We start from the raw sequence: 14,285 nt of genomic DNA on the forward strand, positions 1-14,285 counted from the left end.
TCTTCTTTATCAATTTTTAGCCCATCCAGTACCTCAGCCACCTTTCTCTGTGACTTGATAGACAGGTCAAAAAACTCATTTAGTATCTCAGCCATGCCCCCTGCCACCATGCATAAATCTCCGTGTTGGACCCTAAGTGGTCCCATTCCTCCTTTTACCACCCTTACACTATTTATAGTATATGAAAGACTTTTAGATTCATATACTCATATACTTCAATGTATCTTCCTATAATCTTTCCCAAGTATAAAGCTTACTCTTTTTTCTAATCTCTATTCATAAGTCATCCCCTTTACATTTGACATCAGTATTGTTCTTGTTCCCTGGACATATTCCGAAGCATGTTTATCTTTTTGTGATATGGTGGCCAAAAATTGAACATATTTCCGGACATGATGAACCTTTTGTCAGCTCACCAGCACCTTCTCAAGAACCAGTAGGGATGGGCACTAAGTGCTGACCTTGCCAGCAACACTCACATGCTATGAGCAAATAAAGAAAAGATGCCCCTCTTGATTTCTGAACCAGTCAGACACATACATTGGAATTTCTGACACTTGCACTCAAGCTATTGTAATGCACAGAAATTATCTATTGACTCCTTTTCTTAAATTCTGTTCATTAATCTGAACTTTTAAAAAATTTTGTAGCTTTAATATATATCGATATCAGCTGTAACTCTCAACATCCTTTTATCATGAACCTTACCACTACCACCAGCAGTTACTGCTGATGGATGTTAATCCTCAACAGCAATGCAGCAACTGTACACATTATGTGGCACTGTATTACTGTTGCATCTATCCATCTAACTTAACAGGTATCTGCTACTTCTACACTTCCTTGAATTATAGCATAAGCTTTCTGATGTAGAAGCAGGCTGGGGTGAAATGTATGAGCAAATGTAACAGGAGAAAAACAAAACTTTAACAGAAAAGAGAGGCATAAAGTACTTTTTGTGATGTAAAGAGTCCATGCCAAATGGACAATCAAGCTAGAACTCCTCAAGCAACATTGGCTCATCAGAATAAATTATGGATGATTACTTATTCTGTTATTCAATTTCTCTTTGCACAGTGCCCGACCAATCAGCAGGGCTTTGGATCTTGGAGCTGACATAGTCGTAACTGGCAGATGCATTGACAGTGGCATTGCTCTGGGACCTCTCATTCATTCTGTAAGGCACTCTCTACATTACTATGGTTCCTAGCTTTTCAATGGTTATATCAGATAATGTATTTCTCGATTGTAACAAAGATTAAAAAAATTGACAGAACAGTTAAAGAAAAATTATTGTGTTAATCCCTAAGTAATAAAGATATTTTGTACCTTTTTAAAATTAACCATGTTTTCTGGCACGTATGCAAAGCATACAAATTTACAGTTGTAAAAATAGCAATCTTGTATCATAGCTAATTTGAATGCTGCTGATCCGGACAGATCAACAATTGAATGGGGCCAATACTTGCTATATTGTCTTATACTGTAGTTGAAATGGGCAGTTCCTGTTGGATGAATGGTTGACATAAGCAAAAGGAGTAGCATACTGTACCATAATTTTAAGGAAATTACACAAACATAGGAAAATTAATAATATTTAGAAATGTTTTTATATAGGTAGACTAAACATTACATAATAAATTGTTAATCCAAATAAATCTCCAGTCCGAACTGTGTTTGGCCTCAAATGTTTTGCATTAGTTTAACTGTGTGTTTTAAGTTCGGGTGAAACATCACATCTGATTAAAGGTTCAAGTCCCACACTAGAGAGTTGAGCCCAAGGTGCATGTTGACACTTCTGTGCGGTATAGAGAAAGTGCACACTGTCAGAGGTGTCATCTTTTGGATGAGACATTGAACCGAGGTTCCTTCTGCCCCTTCAGTTAGATGTAAAAGATCTAATGACACTATTTGAAAAAGAGCAAGGGAATTCTTCAGTATTGGCCAATATTTATCAGTCAACAAATATCACAGACAAAACAGGTTATCTGGTCTTCACCTCATTGCTGTTTGTGGGACATTGCTGTATGCAAATTAGCCGCTGAATTTCCTACATTTTAGCAATGACTACACTTCAGAATTACTTAATTAGCTGTAAAGTGCTTTGGAACAGCTTGAGATTGAGAAAGGCACTGTTTAAATGCAAGTTTTTTTTTCTTGCACTAATGCACGAATTACTGGTTCACTACTTTGCTGGTCTTTGAAAACAGCTTGCGTACCATAGTTCAAGTTCTAAAGCAAGGGGAATGGGAAACTAACAGAGTTCCTGCTTCTGGTACAATTAGCGACTGCTGCCGAATATACACATGTGTAGACATTGGGTGAGAGCAGGCTGGAATTTGGCTTTGATGCCCACACAGTTCAATGTCCCATTCTATCTTGTCCTAATACATGACTGAGGTACCAAAGAGCTTCACTGACGATGGAATTATGATGCAGCATATGTCACTCCCTTCAGGGAGGAGACAAGGAAGTGAGTGGAGAAACTAGAATGGAAAATTGAAGAAGGAAAAACATTCCAAAATCAATGGGCCTTTTTCAGAAAGTATATCTTGTTGGGGGAAGGGAAAGGTTTGCATTTGTTGCAGTAGCTAATAATATCAAAGTATCCTAGCATTGAGTATCTGAACCATGGCAGAACTTTTAATCATCTGTACATGATATTTAGGCTGAATATTGTGTGGATTGGTAGCTCTCTCACCTCTGAGTCAAAAGGTAGTGGATTCAATGCCCACTTCAAAAACTTGAGTGCATAAAAATTATGGGGAAGAATTTTTTCCCTGTTGGTGGGGCTGGGTGGGGGCCAATTGCTGCCTGTGATCGGCTGCACGCCGCCATTTTACATGGGCAGTCCAATTAAGGCCCGCCCAGTGTGACGCACACCTGGAAGCACTGAGCGCTCCCTGTTTGGGCGGCGGGAGTAGACTGAGTCGGGGCATGCGTGCGAAAGAGCACAGAAATCTCCCTGAGGCACAGAGCTGCCTCAGGGGGATTAGTTTGATTTTTAAAAATTTAAATAAAGAATGAAAAAAATTTTAAGACGCCCCTCATGTGACAGTGTCACATGAGCTGGTACATTTCTACGAATTTTATTAAACATTTTTATTGAAGTTTAAAAACCCTCATGAAACCTCACCCTGCCCGTGGATGACGTTTCATGATAAATGCGAAGGCCACCGGGGCTCATCGCATGCCCGCCAACCTTAAGGTTGGACGGGCAGCTATGTTAATTATTTAAATTGATATTTAAATGGGCTTAATAGGCCTTTGACAGTTCGGCGGGCGTGCAGCCGACTCTGGTGTGCGCCTGCTGAACTGAAGATTTGAATGATGCGCGGTGACTTCGGGACACAATCCCGACATCACCGCGCATCATTTTACGCATCGGCGATCGGGGCCTGCCCCCGCATGCCAACCTGAAGATTCTGGCCATGCTGATCTCCAGTGCAGTACTGATGGAGTACTGCACTGGCAGAGGTGCCGTCTTTCAGGTGAGTTGTCAAATCGAGGCCCCGTCTGCTCCCTCTGGTGGGCCTAAAAGATTCCACAGCACTATGCGAAGAAAAGCAAGAAACCTTTCCCAGTGGCCTATATAAATACAAATGCACAGCACAGAAGGAGGCCATTCAGACCATTGTGTCTGTGCCAGCCAAAAAATAGCTAATCCCACTTTCCAGATCTTGATACTTGCTCTGTAGATTATGGCATTTCAAATACACGTCCAAGTACATTGTAAATGCAATGAGAACTTCTGCCTCTACTGCCCTTTCAGGCAGTGAGTTCAAGCCCACTACCACTCTGGGTGAAAAAAATTCTTCTCAACTCCCCTCAAATCCTTCTATTAATTACATTAGAATCTATGCTTCCTGGTTATTGACCTCTCTGCCAAGAGAAATAGATCCACTCTATCCACTCCATCTGGGTTCCTCATAATTTTCTACACCTCTATTAAATCTCCCCTCAGCTTCCTCTGTTCCAAAGTAAACAATTCCAACTTATCCAATTTTTCCTCATAGCTAAAATTTTCCATTCCTGGCAACACCCTTGTAAATCTCCTCTGTATCCTCTCTAGTGCAATCAGATTCTCCCTGTAATTTGGTGACCAGGACTATATGCAGCGCTGTAGCTATGCCCTAACGAGTATTTTATTCAGTTCTAGTATAACCACCCTGCTGTTTTACCCTAGGCTCATCTTGGCCAATATTTATCCCTGAACCATAACTAAAACATCATTAAAACAGTATATCCGGTCATTATCACATTGCTGTTTGTGAGAGCTTGCTATGCGCAATTGACTGCATTTCTTACATTACTACAGTGATAACACTTCAAAAAAGTACTTTCACTGGTTCTAAAGCGTTTTAGGACATTGTGAGATTGCAAAACGTGTGATATAAGTGCAAGTTCTTTTTTCTTTGAGTGTTTGTTTTATCTAAAGACTGATATTTATTTAGACCAGTGTTCCCATGGTCCTATGTTCATCTCTTTCTGGGTCTTCCCCCTTCCTCCATTAGCTTTCCCCTTCAACCACTTCTAATTAGTTCCTGCCTGAAGGAGGCACGATCCCTTGTCTGGCTCCTGTTTGTCCTCTTGGTTTTGAAGATAAGCTGGTAGTCTGAAATTATTAATATTTCTCCTGGCTAACTACTCAGTGTGGTTGTCAGTACAGTGCATTTGCATAAACCAAATGCACAATTTCCTTAATTTATAAGTGAATCAAAGAATCCTAACCTCCCATTTGTATTTTGGACCTGTAAGGATTGCTGAGAGCGCACAAATCTTTGCAATGAAATGCAACCACAGCAGTGCCAGAAAATATGTTGATTGGGCCTTTTACCCAATCCATACAGGAAGCTTCAGTATTGGGGATAGAATAACAAGATCAAAGAAACAGGAGACTTCGAAGAAGCAGGAGCCTTAAGGCACCAGCTGTAACTACTGGTATTGCTTCTTGCCGACTATTTTTTTGCCAGGAGTTGAAAAGCAGAATGTGCAGCTTTACTAACAATATACCTAATTGCTGCTTTTCCACCTTTTCTGGTTATTGATTGCTATTTACCACCCATTGTAGCTGAGATTTCTCTAACGAAATTAAGCCAGCAATTGTTTAGATTTACTGTATGAAACATCTTTCATCTACTGATTCTAACAGCCTGTGTTGGACACATGGGAATTATTTCAATAATGAGGGCCACTTGTTTGCAGTCTGGGTTCAATGCTTTAAGTTTGTATCTTTATTTCCTCCCCCCAACCCCCCACCTGTGCTGAAAATTGACCAGGATTCCCAAGTTTCACCAGACAAGGGAGACTTTCTAGAAACTTACAAACACAATACAACTAGAGGTCGCAACTAATGTTCTTCAACGATTGACTGAGGCTCCTGGTGTAGCTACACCAGGTCTGTGACACTAGCAGTCTGACACTTCTTCAGATTTCAGGGCAATTACCTGAGGGGGATGTTTAGGATTATTCTGCGGGATCTCACTTTGACATGCTCAGATTCCTTAGGACTGTTGTGAACTCAAGACCTCCCAGACATAATCTGTTGCTTTCTGCCTTTTAAAACCCCAGTACTGGTTCCTTTCAATCCACTTCTTTAAAATTGAGAAGAAACACTAAAATTTAAACTGTCCCATTTGTCCTGATTCCCCAAAGGTTGAACTTTCAAGGAGACAAGACAAAGAAACCATTTTAAAACTTCTGTGTAGGAAATTTGAAGGTCTTCTCCATAGGTAACCAGAAGGAAGTCTGTTATTGTTGCTTAGGCTGTGCAACAAAACATTTCGAGTCTGTGAAGCATAAAAGTAAATTTCTTTTCCTGTCTTGCAGTTTTCAAAAACAGAAAAATCTTGGTTGTTTATTCTTAGTTCTTATCCATGCCCATTTTATGGACAGCCAAGTGTTTGAAATGTAAACATATCTCCCACATTGTGAGTTGTTCTAAAATTGTTCCACACATCCAGCGACCAGCCATGTTTACATCTATTCATTTTGTTTGAGGACTTTTTTTAGATAGTGATGCCCCTACATTTCTCAGTATGTAAGCAGTTCACTAATCTGGTCTTTAGACATATATTACCCTATACTGTTGGGTAGATCTTCCAACATCAGCAAATGTTTGCTTTGGTCACAGAGTATATACAGCCATTGTTGGGGGTGTTATTTTCTCCTTTTATATTCCAGCTTCTTTACCATTTCTCAGCAGTGAAAATTGCTGTACTGATCATAGAACAGAAAAAATAATTAAAACTTCCCACCCACCCACTTCATCTCCAATTCTCCAGCTGTGTTTGTTCCTTTTAATTTCTTTTAGAAGTTTCTTGACTGCTCACAGAATGTGGTGCTGGCATTTTAATCAGTGCTTGATCTTGATGCTTGGCTGTGCCTCTTCCATTTCCAGTGTTTAAGATTTCTGTGCTAATTGAGGATTTGTCAGATTTAAAAAAAAGATGATGCAAAACATTTTTTTTGCAAACCATAGAAGTTCTGTCTCTAAATTATAAACAAGTTCTGTTCAAGATAGCCAGATTATGTTGATTGCTATACATGTCAAATTTATTCAAATGTTTTAAATACTCTTAAGCATTGAAATGACCTGTGTTGTGACAGATTAATTTTATTGCTGTGGTCCTGAATGACTTTGATCCTTTGGTCCTTGCTTATCTATTGGATGATTTTTTTTGCTAAGTGTAATGAATCCTAAATATAGGGGTAAACAACAGAAATTCAAATTGCATTCTTTAGATCAGGGTTTGAATTTTCTTTGTTACAATTCTAAAATGGGAATTTTTACTTAGAAGAAACTGTGCAGTGTCTCTTGCATTAAAAATTTGTCATGTAGAGGAACTGTACAGATTAATCTAGATTTGCTGTTTTAATTTACAAAGCATTTTTGAATCATAATTTGCTTAATTGAGACAATGGGCTGAATTTTCGTTCTCAAGTTGGAAGTGCAGAGTCAGGAAAAGTCCTGCAAGCCTGACTCAAATGTGCCTCGACTGTTCGGATTTTCATTCTGGGGGCGGGTGCAGGTGTTAAGGGGAGTCGGTCCCTCCACCCCCTGGAAACAGTGCGGAGGCAGCCACAGGGGCTGCTGGGTATGGAGGCGGCCTGTTTAAAATTCCCGCCTCAGTGCCCTGCGACTTTGTCCTAGCTATAATAAAATAGTAAGGACCTTTGCCCTCATCCTCACACCCCCTCACCCTCCCCCCCACACACACATTCCCCATGCCCCACAAATGCCAACTCATGCCACCTAATGCCCCACACCCATGGCCCCTGATACCCTCCATGCCAACCTCTGGCCCTTTATCCACTTCTATGGCTCCTCATACACTCCATGCCAACCTATATTGCTCTACACACCCCCATGGCTCTTCATAACCACTATGCCAACTCATGCTAGCCCATGACACCCCACTCATCACCATGGCCCTTTATGCCCTCTGCCAATTTAGTGCCAACTCATGCCAATCCATGCACCCCATCAGCCACTGTTTTCCCTTACACCCTCCATGCCAGTTCACCAAGTATCCATCATGCGCAGACCTGAGGAGCCATGGTGAGATGAAATAAGATAGTTGTCTATTGATGACTTCACTATTTAGAAAAAACACATTTATAAAAACCAATTCAGTATATTTAAATTCAAGTACTTCATCGCTTATAAAAACAAACACTGCCTTCAACTACTTAATCTCTCGTGAAAACAAAGATTTGTATTCATAGCCCCACATCAAAGAACTTATTACCACTTTGGAGTTCAAACTGTGAACTTACAGCCCCCCCCACTCCCTCACATTGATAATGATAAATTATGGAATCAGTCATGCAGCCCTAATACTATAATGATTACCCTCAGGCTTATGTCAACAAACAGCTAGTGAAATTGCAAGCACTGTTTGTTTTCCAACTGCAGGCTGTTTTTTTTCATAAAAATGAAAGAGTGTGGGAATTTAAATGCCTATACAGATTGTCAGTTTCACTGAGTTTGCCCACTTTCTACGCACATTCCTGTCAAATTTTAACAATCCAAGGATCACCTGACCTCTCCCAAACTGCACTTTACCTCCCTGAAAGGGGCACTTGACTCCTCCCAAAGGGATATCAGGGCCTCTCCAAAAGGTACCTTCCCTCTTCAAAAGGGTTCCCTATCTCTCTAATAACTCTGACAGCTTTAGACCTTTTGCTCAAATGTCTAAAGTCCACAAGTCATTTTTTGGACATCCCACTAACGGAAATTGCATTTGTTTGAAGGCAGCTGCACTTCATGTGGGCAGCTGCCTCCATGTACCAAAAATGTGAAAACTACAACGTGCCCCTGCTTCCCAGCTCCCACCCCTCAAAATGAAAATAATGGGTACCAAGTTCAGGAGCAGGAATTCCAGAATTGGGGTTCCAGCGCCATTTTGGCTAAGGTACGGAGCCCTTCTGTTGTTGCAAAAATTTGGGCCAACGTCTCCAAATGAGGGCATAATACATTTTTACATAACTAATATTATGGTTCCCTTCACAAGCTCCTCAATTCTGAACCTGTGCCGAGTTAGTTAAATTCAGCAAGGCTATTTGCAATTGGTCAAATTATTCATAGATTAGGTTAGAGGAAAGGAAAGCAATTCATGATCCTGTTCCAATTTTCCCCCCAAATAACATTACTAACAATGCACATGTGTGGCTGTCAAATTAGGACAGGTTCAGGCTGAGCTGTGATGCCTCCCAATATTGAATATCCCAATAACATTGCTCATGATAAATGGTGTCAGAGGATTTCCGGTGACTGTGGAATCATAGCCCAACATGAATTACACCTTCAATGGAAAACTCACAAGAGGAGGCAATCTGAGGGAAATTGGATAAGGCAAAAATACAATATGATCTTAAGTTTAGAAATTCTCCCAAATGCAGAATATTTTCTTACATATCATCAGAACTAAATTAAATTTCATCAAGCCAATTCTGGGTTAAAATGAGTCATTTCACATCAAAGACCCCTACATTATTCACCAAAACAGTTTTTTAATAAAATGACATTGAGTTGAGACTCCACGGGCAGGAGTTTTCGCTTGGCGTGCAGGCCAACATGCCCGAGTGTGAAATAAAGCATGTTGCCATCAACGCGTACTCTCGCGATAGTTAGGTCAGCCATTAAGTTAACAATTGTCTTGAATTTTTCACTGCCCGTTCAACCTAACGGTTGACGGGCAGGCGAAAGGGCCAAGCAGCCCTTGCATTTTTTAGGAAACCTCATCCACGGGAGTGATGTTTCCTAAAGCAAATAAAAATAAAATTAATATTTTAACACTTGAATTTAAAACATGTCCCTACTCATGTGACAGAGTCACATGAGGGGACATATTTTATGACATCTTTATTTTGTTCATTAGTTTTTCATCTCCCTGAGGCAGCTCCGTGCCTCAGGGAGATTGAAGCGCTCTTTTGCGCGCGTGCGTGAAGTTCATGTTAGGCCCACTCGCACTCCTCTCCCCAGCCGCACAGGCAGCACTGAGCGCTGCGGCTCGCGTTCCATGCTGGGCGGGCCTTAATTGGCCCACCCGTGTAAAATTGCAGTGCGGTGCTGATCGCGGGCAGTGGTTGGCTTCCCGCTGGGCACCCCCACCAAGGAAAAAATTCTGCCCCATATCAACTTTTGGCACTCAAAACCAATTGACATTGCTGTTTCTTATGTTGTAGTGTTCAAATTATTCTGTTTTTAAAAATGTTCTCACCTTTGCATATTTTTACACCAAAGAACAAATTTCTTTGATTTTCATCTATTCAACTTAATGCAAAATGCATTACAAATAGAAATTTCCAGCCCCCCAGTTGTTCATTTAATAAATGCCCAGATTGCAACATTGACACATAAACCAAAATGGTCTACGCCAACTTGTCCACCTGGGGGGCCACAACCCGCTCGCCGACGCATAAAATGATGCACAGTGACGTCGGGTGGAACTCCTGACGTCACCGCGCCCCATTTAAATTTTCAGGAAGGCGGGGGCGCAGCAAAATCAGCTGTGCACCCGCCGACCTGTCAATGGCCAATTGAGGCCATTGACAGATCAATTAAAGTAATTAGTGGACCTGCCTGTCCAACCTTAAGGTTGGCGAGCAGGCCAGGATCCCTGGCAGGAAGTAGAAAAAACATGAAACCTCATCCACAGGCAGGATGAGGTTTCATGTAAGGTTTTAAAAATTTTAATAAAGCTTTTTTGGAAATTATGAACATGTAAGGGAAGTTTTTTGTCACATTATCACATGAGGAGACATGTAAGGGAATTTCTTTTCTATTTTTAATATTTTTGAAAGTAGAAGCGATCTCCCTGAGGCAGCACTTAGCCTCAGGGAGATGAGTGTGCTCTTTCGTGAACATGCATGAGAGAGCGCACTCTCGATTTTAGGCAAAAATAATGATAAAATGGCTGCACAATATAATTGCAAGTTTTTTGTGGTGGATGTACTTTTGAAGCCACGCAAGCATCATTTTGAAGCTTTTGTTGTGTATGTTGAATTTTTATTCAACTGCACTCTTAACACAGACAACAGTAATGCAAGAATATATGCATGATTTAATATTGCAAGTCAATAACCAGCTATCAAGACCCAATTCATTCAATGACTTGTTAAGTGTAGTTCTCTACCCAACATAATAAAATATTTGATCCCACTTCTGACAAATATAGATTGATCACAGGTGAGTTGCAATGTAATGATAAGTGACACCCAAAAACCGGAGATGTCCAAAAACTGGACATTTTTATAAACTGCCGTACATGAATTTTAATTTTTATCAAGTGAGTAAAATAACTTACTGGCTTGTTCAGATAGGTGCTGCACTAGCTTGGTGGCTCGCTGGACTAGTTATCGGCTTCTTGCTCCAGTCATTTTCTGCGCTCCTTGACCCCACCTGACATGGCTCTGCACAACCTAAAAATGAGCAAGTTCCAAAATCCGCCACAGACCCAGTCCGACTTTTGCTGTCTCTGAGACACTGTACCTGTATATGTAATAGTAAGAAATAATATATAACTGGTGATAAACATGGGAAAGTGTTAATGCAAGAGCTCTTCAGCACAGCAATTATGATGAAAGTACCTTTAGGCTTCAGGGTCATAAAACTGGTAGTTATTTGATTGGCCACCCATTATATACTCTGCCTAATTTTCATCTCCATTGACTTTCATCTGATACTCCCAGTTTTACACCCACACTGAAGTTTAAGGTTCCCTGATGTATTCTGTGACAGAATTCTATTCTTAACATTATTGCGGTGTCCTCTTATTAGGTGAGGTTGGTGACTATCTTTTTTTTCCCCAGGTGTGGTGACAATTTTTTTAAAATACCATCCTGTGAATATAGGGCAGAATTTTGCCCTTGGTCGGGTGCTCGGTGGGGACGGGGTGGGGGGCGGTCAGGAAGCTGACTGCCGACCGCGATCGGCACCGCACCGTGATTTTATGCGGGTGGCTAATTAAGGCCCGCCCAGCGTGGAATGTGAGCGGGCGGGGTGGTGGGGGTGGGAGTAGGGAGAGCAGGGGTGGAGGGTGGGAGTAGGGCGAGCAGGTTGGGGGGGGAGAGTAGGGCGAGTGGGTGGGGGGGGGGAGTAGGGCGAGCGGCTGGGGGTAGGGAGTAGGGCGAGCAGGTTGGGGGGGGGCGGGCAGTAGGGCGAGCGGGTGGGGGTGGGGAGTAGGGCGACTGGGCCTAGCGCCAACTTTGCACAAGTGTCCGAAAAAGTGTGTCAATCTCCCTGAGGCCCGGAGCTGCCTCAGGGAGATAAAGCGCTGTTTAAAAAATCTAATGCGCAAAATAAAAATGTCATAAACATGTCCCCTCATGTGACTTTGTCACATGAGCAGGGACATGTTTTTAATTCAAGTGTTAAATTTTTATTTTATTTTTATTTGCTTTAGAAAACCTAATCCCGCCCGTGGACAAGATTTCCTAAAAAATGAAAAGGCTGCTTGGCCTTTTCGCTTGCCTGTCAACTGTTAGGTTGAACGAGCAGCGAAAAGTTCAGGACATTTGTTAACTTAATGGCCTTAATAGGCCTCTTAATTGTTGGCGGGCGTACTGCCAGCTCCGGTACGTGTCCGCCAACCTAACTATCGTGAGAGTGCGCGTTGACGTCGGGATGCTCGTCTGACGTCAATGTACATTATTTCAAGCCTGGGCGTGTTGGGTGCCGCCCACACACTAAGGGTAAAATTCTGTCCATAATTTTGCTGGCAAATTTTAATGAATGAAGAAATAAATGGAAGACAATAAAGACAAAATGCAATCCAATCAGCACCTGAAAAAGAGACTATTATTTTGGGAGTGACCCTTCATATAGAATTTTAGTGAAAAGTCACAAAGCTGTTCTCATTGTGACATGGATTGACTAGTCATTTTCCAGCAGTTTTGGTTTTTATTTCAGATTTTCAGTACTTTATTTTTTGTATCTGCTAAATGGAAAGAAATCTTGATAGCTTTCATATTTTTTGAAGCTACATAATGCCCATCCAGGCGAAGTTGTGTTACCAAAATATCCTGTTTGACCCCTTGGGTGAGAAATACAAGATAAAAATTGTAAACATTTTGTTATCATGAGTTGGAGCCAATTGCTGTGCAACACATGCTTAGCTCCAGATGTACGTTTTTGTGTCCCTCTGTTATCCTATTTTTAAAAGTTGAATGTTATTATCTTAAGGCTTCATATAGCTTATCATGTGGTATTTTATTTTTGGGTCTTGTTCACTGTAGTGTGCTGTATAACTGGGTCAACAAGTTTTCTTGCATTCCCATCTATTATCTTTTCTCTTTTCATTTTGTTTCCAATTTAATTAGTCATGGTAACATCCTGAGTCTATGTTTTATTGCAGTTTGGCTGGAAACAAAATGATTTTGACCTGTTGGCTGCTGGAAGGTAAAGCATTTTCTGTGCTGTGTCTTTTCCATCTATGAATTACATACATGTCTTCATGTCCTTTAAAAAGTTATCTTTTCTTATGGGCATCATTACTGCCTTCCTGTTGTTTAAAAGCTCCTCGCTTGGGAAATTATTCCTTTTTAAAAATGTGTTTACATTTTGTTCAACTTTTAGTTGAAATAACTTGCATATTAGGGCCTTTTAATGTGATTACATGACATTGTTGGTAAGAATGTTATTGACCTCTCTCAGATGTGGGTTCAAATGCAACGCATATCTGAAGATAAAAGTTTATTTTTCGCCAACCTTTCATTCTTCAATGACTGTTTAACCAGCTATCACAGGCCCCAGCGGATGCGTCAGTGGTACAGTACTGCCCCAAAATTTAGTGTTGTTGTTACTGATTCCACACACCTCTTTAGAGATTCCTAAAGGTTAAGCAGTATGGAAAATGATAAAGCACACATTGGCCAAGGCAGGATTTTCTTTGAATAATAGGACCTATTTACATGAAAGTGTTATCTTGGAACTAATCTAGTGTCATTTAGTTATATCACTTGATGTCTAAACTTTGTAATTCCAGATCACTGGATAACTGAGCATTAAACATCTAACTTATGATCAAAATAGATAGGAAATAGGCATCAGAATTAGTTAATAAAACATTCTGTCTGTATGCTGTTGTTAATGGAAGTAACAACAGATATAATTTGATCCTACAGGTAGTGATAATATCGCATCATTTATTTTCCATAGACTAGAACTACTGCAATTAATAAGTAAGACATCAGCAACAACTTATACTTATATGGCACCTTTAACATAACGAAGCATCCCAAGGCACTTCACAGGAGCATTATAAAACAAAGTATGACACTGAGCCACATAAGGAGATATTGGGTCAGATGACCAAAAGCTTGGTCAAAGAAGTAGGTTTTAAAGACTGTCTTAAAGGAGGAAAGTGAGGTAGAGAGGCGGAGAGGTGAAGGGAGAGAATTTTAGAGCTTGGGGCCTAGGCAGCTGAAGGCACAGCCACCAATGGCTGGAGCAATTAAAATTGAGGCTGCACAAGAGGCCAGAATTAGAGGAAGGCAGATATCATGGAGGTTGTGGAGCTGGAGGAAATTACATAGTTAGGGAGGGGCGAGGCCATGGTGGGATTGGAAAACAAGGATAAGAATTTTAAAATTAAGCCATTATGCTTGACCAGGAAGAGCATAGAGGTGTTAGAGAAACAGGACTTTCTGTAAGTTAAGAAATGGGCAGCAGAGTGTTTGATGACTTCAAAGGCTGCATCTTACCTATGTCGGGTGGGCTGGGCAGGAGTGGGCAGGGGCGGGTGCGGAGCTGATCATCACCCGCGATCGGCTGCATGCTG

The 14,285-nt window shown here is 41.0% G+C and overlaps 2 protein-coding genes across 2 annotated transcripts in view; both read left to right on the forward strand.

Moving 5' to 3' along the window:
• The window catches only part of fgb (fibrinogen beta chain), a 285,364-nt gene that overhangs the window by 221,425 nt on the left and 49,654 nt on the right, over positions 1 to 14,285 (forward strand). The gene's annotated exons all lie outside the window — the stretch shown is intronic.
• Positions 1 to 14,285, forward strand: part of LOC144680621 (uncharacterized) — a 188,906-nt gene that overhangs the window by 65,529 nt on the left and 109,092 nt on the right. Inside the window, exons 6-7 of the mRNA XM_078542247.1 lie at positions 1,078 to 1,177; positions 12,861 to 12,904. Coding sequence (XP_078398373.1) covers positions 1,078 to 1,177; positions 12,861 to 12,904 — 144 coding nt within the window. The remainder of the gene's footprint in view (positions 1 to 1,077; positions 1,178 to 12,860; positions 12,905 to 14,285) is intronic.

This window comes from Cetorhinus maximus, chromosome 1, assembly GCF_964194155.1.
Source record: "Cetorhinus maximus chromosome 1, sCetMax3.hap1.1, whole genome shotgun sequence".
Classification (NCBI taxonomy): domain Eukaryota; kingdom Metazoa; phylum Chordata; class Chondrichthyes; order Lamniformes; family Cetorhinidae; genus Cetorhinus; species Cetorhinus maximus.